The sequence below is a fragment of the Anomaloglossus baeobatrachus genome, chromosome 4 (genome assembly GCF_048569485.1).
Source record: "Anomaloglossus baeobatrachus isolate aAnoBae1 chromosome 4, aAnoBae1.hap1, whole genome shotgun sequence".
NCBI classification, from domain to species: domain Eukaryota; kingdom Metazoa; phylum Chordata; class Amphibia; order Anura; family Aromobatidae; genus Anomaloglossus; species Anomaloglossus baeobatrachus.
This window is the reverse complement of record NC_134356.1, coordinates 405,459,277-405,481,233: the sequence shown is the minus strand read 5'-3', so window position 1 is coordinate 405,481,233 and position 21,957 is coordinate 405,459,277. Positions and strand designations below refer to the sequence as shown.

Below are 21,957 nucleotides of genomic sequence, written 5' to 3'. Positions count from 1 at the left end.
CCTGCACAGTGTTGGGCAGTGAGCACAACCCCCATCTGTGGACGTCGGACCCTCATGTCATCCTCATGAAGTCGGTTTCTGACTGTTTGTGCAGACACCTGCACATTTTTGTGGCCTGCTGGAGGTCATTTTTCAGGGCTCTGGCAGTGCTCCTCCTGTTCCTCCTTGCACGAAGGTAGCGGTCCTGCTGCTGGGTTGTAGCCCTCCTATGGCCCCCTGCATGTCTACTGGTATACTGGCCTGTCTCCTGGTAGCACCTCCATCCTCTGGACACTACGCTGACAGACACAGCAAACCTTCTTGCCACAGCTCACATTGATGTGCCATACTGGATAAGCTTGCCTACCTGTGCCATTTGTGTGGGTTGTAGAGTCCATCTCATGCTACCACGAGTGTGAAGGCACAACCAACATTCAAAAGTGACCAGAACATCAGCCAAAAAGCATTGGTACTGAGATGTGGTCTGTGGTCCCCACCTGCAGAAATGCTCCTTTATGGAGTGTGTCTTGATAATTGGCAACAATTTCCATCTGATGTCTATTCGATTTACACAACAACATGTGAAATTGTTTGTCAGGTTTGCTTCCTAAGTGGACAGTTCTATTTCACAGAAGTTTAATTAACTTGGATTTATATTCGGTTGGTTAAGCGTTCCCTTTAATTTTTTGAGCAGTGTATATACTCTACCCCAGACTCATCTAACAATCCGGATAGGCGTGGCGTCAGTATTAGTATTGCTGGGTCATAGCTCACAAGGTGAACAATTTTTATTCCTTATCCATTTTAACTACCTATAGTATATTAACTACATGAGCTCCCAGGTCTATCTGATCGTTTTCACCATACTAACCTCCTTCTGATTGAGTGACATGAGTGACAACCTCTCTGCTGTGCAACTTAAGGCAAAGGAGCAATCAGTCAAGCAAGAGGAGGAATGGTTGGGTGGGGAATAGAGCTGGAGTGGCATAGGCTTCAAAATTACAATAGCTCTGTAGCCTGATTTGCGTATAAATTTAAGAACTAACTTCTTCTTTTTACTCAGATACATTTTTTATTAAACATTTTTTGCATATACAGGAAAAAAGAAAAATCAAACAAGTAGAAAACCAAAACAACTCCCTTCTCTCCTCTCCCCCCTCCCCTGTACACCCAGACGATCCATCAATCAGGACAAATATTCATTTACATTTTCACGAACATTTACATTTATGCCAGGGCATCAAACATATTGCGAAAGCCATAGATATATCCCAATCACCCCAAACCTTTAATCTGAGTCTGAACAGCAACAGTGGCTCACCCTCTGACATTTAAAATACCATAAGAACCCATTCCATCATCTTACCCATCTGTACTTCATATGCTGCTGGGAATACTTAGGGGTACTTTGCACGTTGCGACATCGCTAGCATCGGCTAGCGATGCCGAGCGCGATAGTACCTGCCCCCGTTGCACATGCGATTGTGGAGCCCCAGGACCTGGTCGCCACAGCAGAATTGCCCCTCCAAAGGGTTAATGCTGAGCCTGGAGGTAATTGGGAGGTCTATTGGCCAGTAAGTTTAACATCCAACGCAGTTCTCCCTCAGGCCAGCAGGGGGAGCTCTGAACCTGGAGTTCCAGGGAGCATTCCTTAAGTCTGGCCTGAGGGAGGAGTTAGTGTCCAGTCTGTAGAGAGAAGTCAGAGCAAGCAGACGCCGGGTAGTGCTGTCCTGTGGAACTGGGGCCTAGAGCTGGAGCAGCTTGGCCCAGTGAAACAGGAGGAGCAGAGAGGCACAGAATAGACTTGGACATCGGAGTCTGTGGCCACCAGGGCCTAAAATACTCCCTGGTAGCCGAATCCGAAGGGCAGGAGAGCTGCAAGCACCTGGCCCATAAACAGCCCGAAGGTACAGCTGCATCATCAGGGCCCGGTGTGGACTCCAGCAGAGAAGCACCAGAGAGGGTCTGTGCAGCCTGCCACAGAGGGAAAGGGACGTACCATCGGTCCCAGCAGAAAGACGGCCATTGCTAAACCCAGAGAGCAGGGTCCTATCACAGTAAGAAAAGGAACAGGAGTAGGCCTCATACTCAGCTGGCCAAAACGACATCTCAGTTACTTCCAGGCCGGCCGGAGCACTCTACCACCTGTAACGGTCTCCCAGGACTAACCGTTTGTGAAGTAAAAGAGGAGAAGGTAATGAGACTGTTGTTTATGCCTATTTCTTTCATTGCCTGTCGGCCCTGCACCGTGTTATCCACACAACACCATAGACTCTCACGACCACCAACAGTGTCCCCGGGGCACCGCTCCACCTGTGGGGAGCAGTACCACCATTGCTGCCATATCATCACCCCGGAGGCCTTCACAGCAGCGGCGGCTTAATAGCCGCATACCACAGGTGGCGTCACGAACACAAACCCCAAGTCACCAGCCATATTTAACTGACACCCACCAGGGCCACGGAGTCGGGCCCCGCCACCACTGACTACCTCCGGACTAGTCCGGCCCGGCACCGGGTGTCCCATAGCCCTGGGGTGAGCGAGTCACGATATCTTGTGATAGCTGCCATTGCGAACATTATCGCTACGGCAGCTTCACACGCACTTACCTGCCCTGCGACGTCGCTATGGCCGGCGACCCGCCTCCTTCCTAAGGGGGCGGGTTATGCGGCGTCACAGCGACGTCACACGGCAGGCGGCCAATAGAAGCGGAGGGGCGGAGATGAGCGGGACGTAAATATCCCGCCCACCTCCTTCCTTCCGCATAGCCGGTGGAGGCAGGTAAGGAGATGTTCTAGGCTCCTGCGACTTCACACACAGTGATGTGTGCTGCCGCAGGAACGAGGAACAACATCGTATCTCCTATTGGTGCGACATTATGAAAATGACCGACGCTACACAGATCACCGATTTTCGACACTTTTGCGATTATTCATCGGCGCATCTAGGCTTTACACGTTGCGATGTCATTACCAGTGCTGGATGTGCGTCACTTTCGATTTGACCCCGACGATATCGCAGTAGCGATGTCGCAGCGTGCAAAGTACCCCTTCGAGTAAGCCTACTAACAAAGATCTTGCCTACATCAATGGCACCAGGTTTGGAGTATCAAGCCAGGGAGCCCAGAGATCCTCAAATTTCTTGTACGCCTTTCTTTTCTGATACACATATTTTTCTAACTTGAGAATATTATTGACATTGTTAATCACTCAGTTCTCTAATACCCGATATTGTGTAGTATTTTTTCAGTAAGAAGCTTTAGTTTTCTGTGCCTAGTACAATATGCAAGCAATGGAAATCATGTGATTTTCCTGAATGAGATGCTCCGCCGTATACCCAAAAATACACCTCAGGGGTCCTCGGTCAACTTGACAATCATATACGGAGTCTATGACATCTAGAACACAGGGGTTCTCGGTCAACTTGACAATCATATACGGAGTCTATGACATCTAGAACACCCGTCCAATAAATCTTTAGTCACGGGGAATTCCACATAAGATGTATCAGATCTGCATCTGCCGCCAAGCACTGACTTAGTACCAGAGGAATGGCTATGTATAGATGTTGCTGGACTTATTTTTGAAAGTGTACCATGCGCATATAAATAGTTTGTGGAGAGTGAGGATGTGTCTCGCTCCCATCCTAAGCCGTGGAAAAGGAGAATAAACCAAGATACAGCCGTCTCTAACATCACCCATGGGAGCAAGGAAGAAAAAGAATACTGCAGCGGTGCCCAGCTCTGACCCACCATCGTCACAGGAAAGCATGGATCATTTTTTAGTCAGACACAGCCGGGCAGGAGAGGAATGTCGGGAACAGACCGCAGCAGACACTATGACGCCGGCGACAGGGTGAGAGGAGAAGGAGGATCCTGAAGTGCCGACAAACAAGATCGTGGCGACAGGCATACCGGAGGGGAGATCTGGAGCCGAGGGGACACATGTGAGTGGAGACTGTTCCGGGACCTTGTGGCAAGATGGCGCCGGGACACAGAGCAGGGAGAAGCTGGAAGCCGCAGCCACAGGGAACGCGGTGAGGTCGAATGAGGGAGTGACTGGACAGGTCGGGGGCCCAGAGGCATGGAGCGCGACTTAAAAAGGAAAGGGCCAAGAAAATAGCAGGCCTCCTCCAAACAATTAATACATGCGAGAAGGCACACAAAGCTCACCCCTCCCCAGACATGCTAGCCCAACTGATCAAGGCCAGAGAAGACCTCCAAGGTATTTTGGATACCAAATTCCTAAGTTTTAAAAAACAATTTAAAAGATTGCTATACTGCCATTGCGATAAGTGTGGCCGCCCTTTGGCGTATCTCCTTCACCCACGTAACCATACTCTGTATATCCCTAAATTAAAATCAAAAGGCAACACAGATACACATGACCCTTCTGAGATACTGAACATATTGAGAGAGTATTATTCGGGACTGTACAACATACAAGGGACATTTGCAGACATGGCCCCACAGGACTTACAACATCGTATCGATTCCTACGTCATGGAAACCTCCCTCCCAACCCTAAACACAGAAGAAACAACACAATTAGATGAAATTTTTTCGGAGGAAGAGATAGATGCAGTCAATAAACACACACCAGCTGGAAAGAGCCCGGGCCCTGACGGCTTCTCCCCCGCATTCTATAAGAGCTTTCGAGAAAGGATCACCCCCCTTATCACTAAAGTATTCAACTCGGTGTCTGAGGACTCCCCATTCACCCCACAAACTCTTGAAGCCCATATTACAGTGATCCTGAAGCCAGGGAAGGATGCAACGGTGGTCTCCAATTACAGACCCACATCACTGATAAACATTGATATGAAATTATTCGCCAAACTTTTGGCAGACAGACTGGCCCCCCTGCTTCCATCTCTGGATCATACGGATCAAGTGGGGTTCGTTAAAGGGAGAGAGGCTCGGGACAACATAAATAAAACAATCATATTAATAGCACAGGCTATTTCTAGAGCTGAACCAGTGGGGCTCCTTTCTGTAGACGCAGAAAATGCGTTCGACCGCGTACACTGCGGGTTTATGAGGTCTGCATTAATGCAGATAGGTATGGGTCGGAAATTCCTCGGCAGGGTTATAGCTCTGTACACCTGCCCCTCGGCCCGCATCAAAGCCAATGGTTCCCTCTGAGATTAGGAACGGCACCCGTCAGGGGTGTCCACTGTCCCCTTTATTATATATAATAATTATGGAACACCCCCCCTCCACCCCCCCCCCGTTTGACAACCCTGACTTCCCCCCGGGATGTTTGGTGGAGGGATTTTTGTGATGGAACAGAAGGTCAGATATCAGAATGGGTAACATACTGAGGGAGGGATAACTCCCATCCTTTGAGGATATACAAATTCAATCCCCCTCACTGGATGGAATATGTACAACTATGGCCATTCGTAAATTCCAAATATGGGGGGGAACGGTCTTCCAATTCGAACACCCATTCCTAAGGGAGACACCACCCACACATCAGATCTCATTAATAAGTAATCTATTAAATCGGCAAGAGTCTGAGGACCCCAACTATATCGGTGCGTGGGAGAGGGAATTGGGATATGACTTAACGGAGGAAGACAAACAAAAGGCATATCTATTTTTCCACAAAATATCAGTAGCAAGTAGCGCCCAAGAAAAAAGCTATAAGTTACTGACAAGGTGGTACCAATGCCCCACTAAAATCCACAAGGCATTCCCTTCGGTATCAGATCGGTGTTGGAGGTGCGATAGGGAACAGGGAACCATGGTGCACATATGGTGGGAATGTCAGGGATTGGTTCCATTTTGGACAAAGGTATTTCAGATATATAACCGAATGACGGAGTCACATGTCACACCGTCATTTAAAACCGCAATTCTTTCAATCCTTCCTGGATCCATTGGACAGCAGAAAAAGAGCCTGTTGCGTTTCTGTCTGATGGCGGCATGGGCAGTCATCCCAAGGCACTAGCGATTGACGATGCGACCTAGCATGACAGAACGGCTGTCGGAATTCTCCCATATATTTCATATGGAGGAACTCTCGTCAGAGCTTACAGACTCACATGAAAAATTTGTAAGGTTGTGGCAACCTTGGATATTTTTTAAGGAAATAGCAGATTTTTCTAATATGTTTTGGTAGCAGTACCAGGTCCCTTGCTTTTCCCTGTCATTGTCTTTAGTTCTTTCTCTTCTTCTTTGTTCTTCCTTAACTTCAATTCTTTGATTCTTATGCATTAAGTTGAAATAAATCATTATGCTTCAGTGAAACAGATACAGCTGGAATAACAGTAGACCCTGAAGTAGAGTTCGGTGCTAATGCCACATATACAGTTGAAATAATACAGGGCAGAATTGATATGAATACATAAGAGTATGAAACGTATATATGCTGTGTTCGTTACCATTGTAATACTTCTCTATACTACCCTTTTTTTGCCTTCTGTATTTCACAAAACTATTCTTAATAAACACTGATTGATTATAAATAGTTTGTAGTGTGAAATCCTTCTGGCAGATTCACTTTAATATTATATGTGTACTATTTTTGTTTTTATTTTCTTTGTTTTTTGTATGCTTATCAGCAACATGAAAACACAATTCCACTAAATAGAATAAATTGAAATACTATGTCTCCAGAATGACAAAAGTTTGAGAACACTAAATAGAAGTAATGAACCTAGTAATAGCACAAGATAGCATGATAATGGAGCAATACATAATCCATTAACTTCTACTGCAGGCTAAAAATAACACAACAATTAAAGTTACATTCCAAATTTGAAACTGTGCCTCTTACCGTGGTTACTTTCAGTTGCAGGCAACAACTGCAGGGAAATCAAGATCATCAGGAGCGAAGTTCTGAGTTTTGTGGTCAGGGCCACGGCCATCAGACACAGCAACACGCCTGGTTGGTAGCCTGCAGCACTCTACAGAGGGCAAACCACATGGGGCTACACGGCTACACATGTGCACTTCTCTTTGCTGGTTGCAACCAGACCTTCTCTCCAGAAGGCATGCTTTACTGTCTTTCGAGCCATGGAGTCTGTAACTCAAAGCTTCCTGATATGCGTTGGAATTACTTTCACTTTCATTTAAAATAGGCAGCTGGATACAGCATGGCTGTGTAGCCTGTCACATAGGAGATACAGATACGCCTTGGTCTGAAATTCCTACATAACAAATTGTACATGACTTTTTAGTTGTTTTTTTTTTTTTTATTATAAAGCCATTATATTACGTACCCTTTTTAAAAATTAGGATAGGAAAGTACAAGACATATGGTTACACAAAACCTAATAATGAAAACTATACTGGAATAAAGGACACAAGACAAAAATTGGAGCTAAATGGTCGTGATGCCTTTATTAAGGGGTTACTTAAATAAATCAACTTTGAATAAATATTCATCCATAAATAATAATTCCATTACCCTTGTGATAAACCAGCTTCTAACAAATCCACCCCCCCTTTTGAATGGGGAGGGTAATTGTCCCCACTAATCAAGGCATATGACAAGCGCAAACATAAATGGGAGGGCGGGAGGGCTTTTTCTTGAATTTTCCTCACAGGAATACTGAAAACACCTGAGGTGGGGCTTAAATACCTGGCTTCCACATACCAAGAAGACCACCAATCAGCAAATAGGTTCAAAAATGGCGCGCAGTGGCTCTAACTAATCAGACCCAGCCACCCGCGTTACCAGGGCTGCTAAACCTAAATTAATCTCTACAACCCCTAAAAGAGCAGAAAAAGGAAAAGGGGGGGGGACACACAGGTTTGTGAAACCATGTCGCCCCTGGATTAAAGACTCTGGAGGCTACTATTCTTATTATTCCCTTAGAACCTGCATATTTGCCGCTTTTTATACTTCTTTCATTACCCATTCCCACCATCCTAAAAGTTAAAGCACCACTCCAGTGTTTTTTTTTTTACTTCATCACTGAGTGGTGCTTTAAATGTAAGTCCCCTGCCCCTAGTGTTATACTCAATTGCCACCGTCTTCATCTTTTCCCAATGTCGGTTTTCGATGATTTGTGACCTGTGAGCAGCAGCTCCAGTCTTTCATGGAGTGAGCTGGAGCTCACAAATCAATGTAACTCTTCATTCTGGCCTCAGACTTACATTGAGAGCTTGTGAAATAACGTCTGACTTTTAGCCAATCAAAAGCTATGAGCACAAGATGGTGCCGCGGGAATGGAGGAACGCTGTAAAAAGGTGAAGACGCTAAAGAGTGAGTACAAAAAACGGATGCACACTTTGATTTTAAACATTATCAACATTAACCCAGATCATGGTCTGAGTAAGAACACTACAGAGAATGTAAAAAAATAAAAATACAATTTTATTAATTTATAATATTAAAATAATTCCAATATAAGGCAAAGGTGGCTAAATAAAGGAAAGAGAATGTACATAATGATGCACAAGAAGAGTACAAGTTGTATCGTAAAAATGTAGCTAGTAAACAGACTTGGTTAGATCTCAATTCTCACTGTAACTTGACATGCAATAGCTGTAAAAAAATATACTGAGGGCAAAAGATGAGTGCTTAAACAATACAATAGGATATAATAGTAAAAGGTAGAATAGATTTTATAGTGATTGCCCATTTCAGTAGCAGTCAAAAAAAATTAGCAGATACTATATATATTGCAATATGCCTTTGTTAAAGTTCTATGGAAGTACTAAGTTCTATGAAAATAAACTGATAAGATTAAATAGAGAATAGTATCACTGGTCTTAAAACTTGAAAGTCACAGTGCCTATATAGAAGTGTCAGTGCATACATTTAATGTGGTGAATAAGAATAACAAATCAGGACTTCCATCTTCGTCGGCATAGTGTCTTTCTCTTATAGCTACTTAACAAGTTAACAGCATATACCTTATAAGTGAAATGTAAAACATCAAATTTATTAAATTATGATTAAAAATTACCCCAAAAAAAAACACATGCTGTGATGCTAGTCACTACTTACAGGTAGTGTGAGGTAAATCCGGAGATATGACGATAAATCATGATATTCAAGTATGTCAGGAAGCCCTCTCCTGGTGTCACCCCCCCTTTCCTTCACACAACTGGTTTAGCAACAAATCCCATGGCCATGTCCTGTGATATGGAAATTAGGTGGCTTTAGGACAATGGACACAGGATGACTCCCTGCCGTCACCCTGTAGTAGGAGCTGCTAGCTAGTTAGCAAGGCTATGGAAATAGCCAGACAGAACGACTCCAGTAAAAAATGGTTCATATCTCGCAAGCCATATTTCCGATAAATATGGCAACCATAAAAATGGTGTCTCCGCATGTGGACGATGCCGGCACCCCCTTTTTATGGGAGCAGGACATTGGGAAATGCCCCAGGCGTGATATCAGCCAATGGGGAACTGGCAGACAGGTCATGAGTCCCCTCGTTCTGTAGCTAAATTCATAACTGTCACAATGAGAGCATTGGCGTCTGCCTACGACGCTCCCAGGCAAAGTTATGGCCAATATCCCCTTTGCTGGATAATTCTGATCCATGCAGGGGGAGTGGCAGTGCTTCCCTGTGAGGTCACTAAGGTAGGAGGGGACCTGGTTTGCCCAGGTTGATAACCCTACTTCGGCCATTTTCCAGTGTTCTTCTGCTCGGGGGCCTGGTTGGGAAAGACCTGTGAGGGAGTTCCTGGAAACCTGGTCTACAGCGCCCCCCTGTGGCCAGACGCAACAAGGTAACTGCTGGAACTGTGTATGCCTGTTTGTAACCCATGCTTTGATTGTAACTGTACTCTGACATAACTGTATATTCTGTAGATTCCCTATTGTATATATTGTAGTTTCTAGTGTGCTTTAGGCTGATTAAATTATATAATTAATCTTGGGCTGTTCTGTTATCTCGATCTTGAATCCCACGTCTGTGTGTTCGGCTAATAGTTACCGTAAATCGGTTGGTGGCAGCGAGTTGTGCCAAGGATTATTGTGGGGAGGCCAGTGAGATTCAGGGAGGTTTTATATATTCCGCCCGCGGAGGTCGGGGGAATATATACCCTACTCTCACCGGGGACCCTTCAATAATCGGCATAAGTAGTATAGCGGCCTCCTTGCTTATTGTCGGGCAATTCCATAATTGGCCTGACTATAAGAGGGGCGCTAGAGAGCGCGTCACGTGCTCTGTCTGTCGGTCGGGAGGTATAAAGGAGGGGTGACCCCCACTTGTTACCCCCCGATTGTGACGTACTGGTAGCCAGCGCGGGGGATTTCTGAGTGACCCCCCCGGTGGTTTGTGACATATTGGTGGCATAGCGGTGGGATCGAGATAATAGTGTGTGTGAGTGTGAGACCCATACTCCCAGACACTAAAGACTGCCTGCAGCAGCTGTGGCTGCTGGGGTCTTCAGACTAGCTCAACACTAGAGTGTCAGAGTGCAGATACTGTAAGGTGTGTGGAGGCATCAGGTGTCAGTTCTGTGTCAGTGACCAAAAGTCTGCAAGAATGGCTGATGGCACCAGGAGCAGAGCTATGCAACTGGCCAATGCTAAGGCAGGAGCCGAAGAGAGGGAGGACGGTGCTGTGGACAGCAATGAGGAGGTTGCCCACGAGTCCTCCAGGAGCTCGACGCCAGAAAACCGTTCTGCCGAGGACATTGCGCAACCTGGCACTGCTGGACAAGATGAGGAGGAGCTCACCCAAGGTTCCTCAACGAGCCAGATGCCAGCCCTCCGCTCTGAAAGGGACAGTGAATCGCCTAGCTCTGCAGCGTGCCGCAGATCACCACGTGCCATTCCACCGAGCCTGGGAGGCTCGGATAGCCTTCTTCAAATGGCTATGGCCCTTCTCCAGGCTGGAGACCAGAAGGGCTACAAGGAACTCCTGGCAGAGCGCAGGGCAGAGCGGCACGCAGAGCGTGAGGCTGCGGAGCGAGAGCGGCAGGCAGCGCGTGAAGAGCGAGAGCGACAGGCAGACCGTGACTACCAGCTGCAGCTAGCTCAGCTCCGGCCCTCATCAGCCACATGTGACCTTCGAGACACCAAACTTCCAAAGGTCCGTGTTGAGGACTTCCCAGTGCTGGAGAAGGATGGAGACTTGGACTCTTTCTTGACTGCTTTTGAACGGACTTGCTTGCAGCACCATCTGGACAAGGACCAGTGGGCCAAATACCTGACCCCCCGTTTAAGGGGTAAGGCCCTGGATGTCCTTGGGGACTTGCCTGCTGAGGCAGATCAGGGCTACGACACCATCAAGCGGGCCCTGATCCAACAGTACAACCTCACTCCAGAGTCCTACCGCAAGAAGTTCCGGAGCCTACAGAAGGGACCAAAGGACTCCTGGGCTGACCACCGGCGGGCACTTGCCCGAGCTGCCGACCACTGGACCCAAGGCCTGCAGCTTTCCACCGGACCGGAGATCCTGGACTTGTTCATCACGGAGCAACTCTTGTGGAACTGCCCTGAGGATCTCCGCCAGTTCATCCGAGACCAGAAGCCAAAGGGGTCCACGGCTACAGCTGCCCTTGCCGATGACTACACCAACAACCGGGCCCCTGAGGCCAGGAGAGCGGCCACCAGCAGCACCTGGAGAGGGGGTAAGATGAATTCTGCGACTGCCCCACCTGCCCCTAGACTGCAGGGGGTGTCCCCCTCAACTCCCCTCTCCAGGCCCGTGGCGGAACCAAGACGGTGCCACCAGTGCAACCTACCTGGACACTTCAAGGCCATGTGCCCTCAGCGTCCCAAGGCCCCGGCTCCGTCCCCGTCCCAAGGGCCGCCCAAGGTGTATTGTGTGGGTGGGGGTGGTGGTAGGTCCCTGGACAGCTTCCAACCTGTCACCGTCGGCCGGTCTGTGACCATAGGACTGCGAGACAGCGCCTCGGAGGTGACTCTGGTGCGGCCTGAGATGGTGTCCCCCCAAGACTTGATCCCTGGAAAAACCCTCGCTGTCTCCGGGATTGGAGGCACTGACCCGGCGCTGCCTGTTGCTGACATTTATGTGGACTGGGGCGCAGGGCGGGGGGTGAGGGAGGTGGGGGTAACTGATCGGATCCCTGCAAACGTGCTACTTGGGACAGATTTGGGGCAGATAACCTCCCAGTTTGGGCCCCCCCCAAGGGCTGAACCTTCAGCCAGTACTGACATGACTCCTGACAATGTTAATGTGTTATCTATGAATGATGTAAGGGAGGAGGGAGTGAACTCTGATATTTCTGCTTGCACAGACACCATAGACACACACGCAGCTGCAGCTGTGACAGGAGGGGAGGGGGTCAGAGAAAGGTGTGACAATGCCTCTACAAGTAACCAGCCTGTGAGCTGGGATCTGTTGCCCTCTGCAGGGATAAGCAGAGAGCAGGGTGCTGCAGGGGGAGGACCAGTGTGGGGGGTGGGGGCTACCACAGCAAATGTGGGGTCCCCAGAGATTTCACAGCGGGGTTCTGTTGCTGCAGGAGGGGAACAGGCAGGTGAGATTGGGGCCGGTCCAGGAGCGGAAGTGCTCCCAGGTAAGATCTCGGTGCATGGTTCCCCCACAACCGGGGTGTCAGGAAGCCAGGTAGGTCTGCCTGAACCGGCGACTTGGTCAGGAACGGAGGAGGAGCAGGCACGACCCACGGTCGCAGCGGCTGTGACCGCTGTCACCCGCAGTGGGAGTGCTGGAAGCCAAGGGGCCTCCCGGAGGTCCGATAGCTCTTCCCCTTCTGACCAAGTGGCAGCCGAGTCAGGTGGAGGCCAGGACACAGGTCCCGGGGTACTGACTGAAGATGTGACAGTCTCGTCGATTCTGGCCACATCTAGTCAGGGGTTTCAGGCAGCGTTAGAAGCTGACGACAGCCTGAAAGCTCTTAAGGAGCAGGCGGCACAGCCTCCCTCGGACTCGGACCCGGAGCGAGTGGTCTGGGACCAAGGACGGCTGTACCGGGCCACGGTCCAGCAGGGTTCACCGGAGGCGTGGCCCAGGGACCGACAGTTGGTGGTACCCTATCCGTTCCGGACGGAGTTGTTGCGGATCGCACATGAGATTCCGATGGCCGGACACCTAGGGATCGCTAAGACCAAGGCCAGGTTAAACCAGCATTTCTACTGGCCAAAAATGGGGGCCGATGTGGCTGCCTACTGCCGTTCGTGTGAAACCTGTCAGAGAGTGGGGAAGGCGGGGCCACGCCCCAAAGCCCCACTAGTATCTCTGCCAATCATCGATGAGCCTTTCAGGAGGGTGGCTGTGGATCTGGTCGGCCCGCTGGCCATCCCCAGCAGCTCCGGGAAACGCTTCCTACTGACGGTAGTGGACTATGCCACCCGGTACCCAGAAGCAGTGGCCTTGTCGTCCATTCGGGCTGACAAGGTGGCCACCGCATTGCTGGAGATTTTCTCCCGAGTGGGTTTTCCCCAGGAAATGCTCACTGACCGGGGGACCCAATTCATGTCCCAGCTGATGGAGGCCCTCTGTAAGCAAGTCCAGGTGCGACATCTGGTGGCCAGCCCGTACCATCCACAGACTAATGGCCTGTGCGAGCGGTTTAATGGCACCTTAAAGCAGATGCTTAAGATGTTGGTCGACTCCCATGGGCGTGACTGGGAGCGGTATCTCCCACACCTGTTATTTGCTTACCGGGAGGTTCCACAGGCCTCAACAGGATTCTCACCGTTTGAGCTCCTGTACGGGCGACGTGTGCGGGGCCCCCTGGCTCTGGTGAAAGAGGCTTGGGAAGGGGATTTGGCCACCCCTGGAGTGTCGGTTATCGAGTATGTCATGCGCTTCCGGGACAAAATGCAGGCCTTGACGCAACTGGTACACGACAATATGGCTCAAGCCCAGGCCGATCAGAAGCGTTGGTACGACCAGAACGCTTGTGAGAGGACCTACCAAGTGGGTCAAAAGGTGTGGGTACTGGTCCCCGTACCACAGGACAAGCTTCAGGCAGCCTGGGAAGGCCCATACCTCGTGTACCAGCAGCTCAACCCTGTAACGTACCTGGTCACCCTGGACCCTGCCCGTGGAAGGCGGAAGCCCTTCCATGTGAACATGATGAAGGCACATCATGAGCGGGAGGCATGTGCGCTCCCAGTGTGCAACCTGCCCGAGGAGGGAGAAGCGGAAACCCTCTTGGATATGCTAGCCCAGGTTAGGGCAGGCGGATCCATTGAGGATGTGGAGGTTGGCCACCAGCTCTTGGAAGACCAACGGTCCCAGCTGTGGGCCACCCTCCTCCCCTTCCGGGGGTTGTTTACCAACCAGACCGGAAGGACTGACTTGGCTGTCCATCACGTGGACACTGGGGATCATCCCCCGATCCGGCGTTCAGCATATCGGGTCTCCCTGGAGGTGCAGCAACACATGCGCCAGGAGATTGACGAGATGCTGAAGCTGGGGGTGATCCAGGCATCCAACAGCGCTTGGGCCTCGCCTGTAGTCCTCGTCCCTAAGAAGGACCGAACCACTCGGTTCTGCGTGGACTACAGGGGGCTCAATGCGGTCACGGTCGCCGATGCGTACCCAATGCCACGCATCGATGACCTGCTCGATCAGTTGGCCGGGGCTCAGTACCTGACCATCATGGATCTGAGCCGGGGATATTGGCAGATCCCCCTGACTCGCAAGGCCAGGGAACGCTCTGCCTTTATTACCCCATTTGGACTGTACGAGTCCACGGTGATGCCATTCGGGATGAGGAATGCCCCTGCCACTTTCCAGCGGATGGTCAACACCCTGCTCAAGGGACTTGAAGGGTACGCGGCCGCGTACCTGGATGACATTGCCGTCTTCAGTCCCACCTGGGAGGACCACCTAGAGCATCTAGCACAGGTGCTCAGGCGGATCCACCGGGCAGGTTTGACCATCAAGCCGGGAAAGTGTCAGCTGGCCATGAGCGAGGTCCAGTACCTCGGTCACCGGGTAGGCGGGAGAACACTGAAGCCCGAGCCTGAGAAAGTGGAGGCCATCGCATCCTGGCCCACCCCCAGGACCAAGAAGCAGGTGATGTCCTTCTTGGGGACCGCTGGGTACTATAGGAGGTTTGTTCCATGCTATAGTAGCCTGGCAAAGCCCTTGACGGACCTCACCAAGAAGAAGCTGCCCTCTGCAGTCGATTGGACAATGGACTGCGAGACAGCCTTCCGGGCCCTAAAGGACGCCCTGTCCAGCCCGCCCGTGCTACAGGCAGCCGACTTCACGCGGCCGTTTGTAGTACAGACCGACGCCAGTGACTTCGGCCTCGGTGCGGTGCTCAGCCAGGTGGACTCTGCGAGCCAAGAGCACCCAGTCTTGTACCTGAGCAGGAAGCTGTTACCAAGGGAAGTTGCCTATTCCACGATGGAGAAGGAGTGCCTGGCCATAGTGTGGGCCCTGCAGCGTCTGCAACCCTATCTATACGGGCGCCACTTCATCGTGGAGACGGACCACAATCCCCTCAGCTGGTTGCACACCGTCTCTGGGACGAATGGGCGATTGTTGCGATGGAGCCTTGCGCTCCAGCAATACAACTTCACCATTCGCCACAAAAGGGGCCGTGACCACGGTAACGCAGACGGGCTGTCCCGACAAGGAGAGGTCGCGGACGGGCGCACGGGGGAACACCGGAGTGTGCTGCCCCCTAGCGCCCTCAAAAGGGGGGAGGTGTGAGGTAAATCCGGAGATATGACGATAAATCATGATATTCAAGTATGTCAGGAAGCCCTCTCCTGGTGTCACCCCCCCTTTCCTTCACACAACTGGTTTAGCAACAAATCCCATGGCCATGTCCTGTGATATGGAAATTAGGTGGCTTTAGGACAATGGACACAGGATGACTCCCTGCCGTCACCCTGTAGTAGGAGCTGCTAGCTAGTTAGCAAGGCTATGGAAATAGCCAGACAGAACGACTCCAGTAAAAAATGGTTCATATCTCGCAAGCCATATTTCCGATAAATATGGCAACCATAAAAATGGTGTCTCCGCATGTGGACGATGCCGGCACCCCCTTTTTATGGGAGCAGGACATTGGGAAATGCCCCAGGCGTGATATCAGCCAATGGGGAACTGGCAGACAGGTCATGAGTCCCCTCGTTCTGTAGCTAAATTCATAACTGTCACAATGAGAGCATTGGCGTCTGCCTACGACGCTCCCAGGCAAAGTTATGGCCAATATCCCCTTTGCTGGATAATTCTGATCCATGCAGGGGGAGTGGCAGTGCTTCCCTGTGAGGTCACTAAGGTAGGAGGGGACCTGGATTGCCCAGGTTGATAACCCTACTTCGGCCATTTTCCAGTGTTCTTCTGCTCGGGGGCCTGGTTGGGAAAGACCTGTGAGGGAGTTCCTGGAAACCTGGTCTACAGCGCCCCCCTGTGGCCAGACGCAACAAGGTAACTGCTGGAACTGTGTATGCCTGTTTGTAACCCATGCTTTGATTGTAACTGTACTCTGACATAACTGTATATTCTGTAGATTCCCTATTGTATATATTGTAGTTTCTAGTGTGCTTTAGGCTGATTAAATTATATAATTAATCTTGGGCTGTTCTGTTATCTCGATCTTGAATCCCACGTCTGTGTGTTCGGCTAATAGTTACCGTAAATCGGTTGGTGGCAGCGAGTTGTGCCAAGGATTATTGTGGGGAGGCCAGTGAGATTCAGGGAGGTTTTATATATTCCGCCCGCGGAGGTCGGGGGAATATATACCCTACTCTCACCGGGGACCCTTCAATAATCGGCATAAGTAGTATAGCGGCCTCCTTGCTTATTGTCGGGCAATTCCATAATTGGCCTGACTATAAGAGGGGCGCTAGAGAGCGCGTCACGTGCTCTGTCTGTCGGTCGGGAGGTATAAAGGAGGGGTGACCCCCACTTGTTACCCCCCGATTGTGACGTACTGGTAGCCAGCGCGGGGGATTTCTGAGTGACCCCCCCGGTGGTTTGTGACAGGTAGTATAGACGGAAGAGTAGTTAGACAAGCCGGGGTCAGGTAACAGGAAGACACGTCAGGACACCAGGAGTAAACAGAAGTGCAGTCAAGTCACAGGCCAAGGGTTAGAATTCCAGGAGCGTATGTATAGATTCAGGGAGCAGATAGAGACGTGGTCAGGGAGCGATCCAAGATCCAAAGCCAGGAGGTAACGACAAAAAAGGGAGTGGGCAGAGAGGAGTCAAATAACGGTCTGGGGTCAAGAAACTTAGATCAGAACACAGTACAAACACAAGCCAAGAGCACAACTGCAGAACCAGAGAGTATGACTGGCAAGGTTTTGGGAGAGCATGCTCAGTAATGAAACAGAGCAATTACCAAGAAGATGGAACACGTGAGTAAAAGCACCTCCCAGAACCTCCATGGATTCCTGTGCTGTCAAACAAACTGCCAGTAAGTACTCAGAAAAACACAGCAGAGCATCTCTAAATATGCAAAATGCTTTACACCAAGGAAACATGTCACTGTCGGCTCTGTAGTTCAGGAAAGCGCAGCAGAGCATCACCTGTGTGCAAGATGATCCACATAGAGGAATCATGACAACAACACATAAAACTGTTGGGTTACTTATCTGATAACACCACAAAGTCTGGGCTACAACAGCTGGTACAAAGACATTTTGTTAACTCCATTTTTCAACATAAGTATGTACAGGATCTCCTCATACTTAACCAACCGAACTTTCAGCGTCTCCCACTCTCACACCACTTCCTTATCTCACCCCCTATCTGTCGGGGTCCCCCAAGGTTCAGTTCGTGTACCCCTGCTGTTCTCCATTTACACCTTCAGCCTGGGACAGCTCATAGAGTCCCACAGCTTTCAGTATCATCTCTACGCTGATGATACGCAGATCTACCTCTCTAGACCTGACATCACCACCCTACTAACCAGAATCCCACAATGTCTGTCTGCTATTTCATCCATTTTCTCTGCTCGATTCCTAAAACTGAACATGGACAAAACAAAATTCATTGTATTTCCTCCTCCTCACTCAACCCCCCCACCTGACATATCCATCAATGTCAATGGCTGCTCACTTTCCCCAGTGTCACATGCTCGCTGCCTGGGAGTAATCCTAGACTCTGATCTTTCTTTCAAGCCACACATCCAAGCCCTCTTCACCTCCTGCCGCCTCCAACTCAAAAATATTTCTCGGATCCGTACATTCCTTTCCCAAGACGCTACAAAAACCCTAGTAAATGATCTTATTATGTCCCGCCTGGATTATTGCAACCTCCTGCTCTGTGGCCTCCCTTCTAACAGTCTGCACCCCTACAATCTATTCTATACTATGCTGCCCGGCTAATCCACCTGTCACCCCGCTACACCCCGACCTCTCCTCTCTGCCAATCCCTTCACTGGCTTTCCATTGCCCAACGACTTCAGTTCAAAACACTAACCATGGCATACAAAGCCATCCACAACCTGTCTCCTCCCTACATCTGTGACCTAGTCTCCCGGTACTTATCTGCACGTAACCTTCGATCCTCACAAGATCTCCTTCCCTACTCCCCTCTCATCTCCTCTTCCCACCATCGCATCCAAGATTTCTCCTGTGCCTTCCCCATACTCTGGAATGCTCTGACACAACACATCAGACTCTCGCCTACCTTGACAAGCTTCAAAAGGAACCTGAAGACCCACCTCTTCCGATGAGCCTACAACCTGCCGTAACCCTCAGTCTGATATAGCGCCGCACAACTAGTTCTACCCTAACCTACTGTATCCTCACATATCCCCTGTAGACTGTGAGCCCTCGTGGTCAGGGACCTCTATACTCCTGTACCAGTCTGTGCCTTGTATTGTTTATGATTATTGTACTTGTCCCTATTATGTATACCCCTTTCACATGTAAAGCGCCATGGAATTCATGGCGCTATAATAATAAATAATAATGATAATATATATATATATATATATATATATATATATATATAAATATATGTATATATATTGTTAGGACCAGGAGGACGGGTAGGCCCAGGAGGTGGATCCACTGGGCTGAACACCTCACCGAGGGCAAGGTGCCCGGTAGCCGAAGCACTACGGGTAGCAGGACAGTCCGTTCAGAGGAGTGGGTGTAGAAGTCCCTGGGATCACGGAGTCTCTGAAGGTAGTCCGGGTGACGGAGCGCAGGTTCGGAGGCCGAGATAATGTCAGGCAGGGTCCGGAACCAGCAGAACGGGGGGGTCGGTCACCACACAGATCCAGGAATCGGAGACGGTAGGGAGTGAGAAGATGGCGGACACTCCGTTCGGGGTTCTGGAACCGTCAGGACCGGTAGGCGGGACAGGAGCGGCTCTACAAGAGAGATAGGTGAGTACGAGACGAGCACAAGGAGACCTGACTCCTAGCTTAGCAAACACGAAGAACAGGCCCCGCCCACTTGGAAAAGAACCCCCTATATACCCTGTACCTGCCTCTTCAATATCCTGTTGGAGGACGCTGGCCCTTTAAGAAAAGGTCAATGACCGCGCGCGCGCCCTAATGCGCATGCGCGAGGCCCGGGTGCCAGAAGCCAGAGCAGGATGCGGTGTACAGGAGGCAGGAGTGCCGGGCCGGATCAGGACAGCAGACGGGCGCCGGGACCGGGGACCGGGTTGCCTGGAGGACGCAGGTGAGGGAGCATGGAGGCTGAGGAGCGGGGGACCGGGGAGCGTGGCACGGGAGCGGGGAAGCAAGGTCCGGGAGCGGGGGAGCGTGGCAGAGGAGCCGGGGAGCGTGGCAGAGGAGCCGGGGAGCGTGGCAGGGGAGCCGGGGAGCATGGCACGGGCACCGGGGAGCGTGACATATATATATATATATATATATTCTCTTTAAATCTTTTCATCATTACTTTGTAAGAGAAAATAAATAAACACAAGCACCAAAAGAATCCTATATTTGAAATAAAATATGAAAAAACACCCTTTTTCACCTCTTTATTAACCCCCAAAACACCCAAATCCGATGTAATCCTCATGAGGTCCCTCAATGATCCCAGACCTGCTACATTGTGCAGTCACAGCACACGGGCACAGAACATTATCACCCACTTTGTCTGTATGCATAGACTGAGCAGCGGCTGTGAATAGTGATGTTACTAAGTTTATGTGCGGTCACAGCTGGAGGTTCCCATCATTCTCCACTTGTTAAAGCAGGAAAACTTACCTCAGGTGAACTAACTGACACCACTTCAGGTAAACAGCTCAATCAGATCTGCATCTTGTGGCAGAAAACTACATTTTTTTTGCCAAGAGATACAGAGTTGGTGCTGAAACCTATATGAAATGTCTGCACGACATTTCTACACTAAATTTGCATCTCCTGGCAGAAAACCCAACCGAAACGACGTCAAAACCTTTTTTGTGCATTTTTTTGCCAAGAGATGCAGATTTGGTGCTGAAATTTATATATACATAATTATATCATTATATATGATGTAATATATATAATTATATACTGTATTTAAATAATTTGTGATTCTTTTGTAATTTATATTATCAGCTGCGGGAAATGCCACCTTCAGTATGTTGGCTGTACTAGCCGTCCTTTACACACCCATATTGCTGAACATTATTATGATATCCGTAACCACAATACTAGAAATCTTTCTGGAGCCTCATATCATTTTTTTAGGTCCATCATGGTGATGTAAATAATTTTAAGGTACATGCTCGGAAACATATTAAATCTAACAATATGGGGGGAGATCGCATACAGATGTCACATCAACAAGAAGCATTTACAATTTTGTGTATGAATACTAGACATCCCACAGGTTTAAACAAACAAACTGATCTTTGGTACATTTATTGAGTCTATTTTCTTTTGTTGCATAGTCAACACCATTAAAATTTTCATATTTAATTGTATTGACTGTGTCATTTCCTTTCTTAGCTCTTTCATAGGCTATTTATTCCCTTTTAGTCTGACTTCTCCTTATGATTATGACTAAGGACTGAGTGTCTGAAATGCGTAAACTATAGGAGTTTTTATACTCATCATGTTTCTTAATTACTAAGGAATAAAGATGACTTTTTAATCTTCCTCAAATTTTTGTTTGTAAGGACGCTTTCATGCCGGATTTCTTCCCTGTTTTGGCTCAAATTCCTGCACCAAATCTGCATCTCCTGGCAAAAAAACCCATCAATATCCCATTAAAATTGCATCGCATGTAGATGCGTTTTTTTGCCATGTAGATTTGCCTTTCATTGTAATTATTTTAATACAGTGGTACCTCGCTTAACGAGTAACCTACTTAACAAGAATTTCGCTTAACAAGCAAAGCTTTCTGTAAATTTGTAACCCGCTTTACGAGAAAGCTTTGCTGGACGAGCAAAATCCTCACCTCACACACTTCCGGTTCCATACATCCACCGTGCTCTAACCCGCACTTGCAGTCCACACAAACACACACATGTACGCACAAACACACACAAACACACACGCACGCACACACATACAGTATTATGCTCACCTTACCTTCCGTTCCACCGCCGGCCTCATGGTTCTTTTAGTTCCCGGGTACATTGCGGCGAACTACAAGTACCATGAGGCCGGCGGTGGAACGGAAGGTAAGGTGAGCATATAAAATGTGTACCTTCCATTTCATCACCGGTCTCCTGGGTCCTGTAGTGTGCCGCTCTGCTCCGCTCTACTCCAGGCATCCAGGCATCCATAGCGACGAAGCAGGAACTTCCTGGTTCCTGTCACCGCTACTCAAAGGCAGCGCGCTGGCCAATCAGAGGCAAGCGGCTCTGCCTTTGACGTCAGCGCTCTGGCAGGAAGTTCCGCCCTCGTCGTTATGGTTACCCGATACACGGCCCGCACCGGAGAAAAGCAAGTCCCAGGAGACCGGCGATGGAACGGAAGGTAAGGTGAGCATATAATATGTGCGTGTGCATATGTGCTTGTGTGTGTTTGTGTGAGTTTGTGTGTGTTTGTACATGTTTGTGTGCGTTTGTGCATGTGTGGAATGATAGAATAGGGGACCAGGATGGGACATTTAACACATTGTGGAACAAATTGTCTGCATTGCAATGATTTCCTATGGGAAATCTTGCTCTGCTGAACGAGTAACTTGATTAACAAGCACAGTCCCAGAA

The 21,957-nt window shown here is 49.3% G+C and overlaps 1 protein-coding gene across 3 annotated transcripts in view; it reads right to left on the bottom strand.

Annotated features, from left to right (window-relative positions):
• The window catches only part of IL15RA (interleukin 15 receptor subunit alpha), a 125,692-nt gene extending 118,692 nt beyond the window's left edge, over positions 1–7,000 (bottom strand). For 2 of the 3 annotated variants that reach the window (XM_075342600.1, XM_075342602.1), the window contains exon 1: positions 6,762–7,000. In XM_075342600.1, coding sequence (XP_075198715.1) covers positions 6,762–6,852 — 91 coding nt within the window. In that variant the 5' untranslated portion in view covers positions 6,853–7,000. The remainder of the gene's footprint in view (positions 1–6,761) is intronic. The other variant, XM_075342601.1, reaches the window with a different exon arrangement.
• Between the last annotated feature and the right edge of the window lie 14,957 nt (positions 7,001–21,957).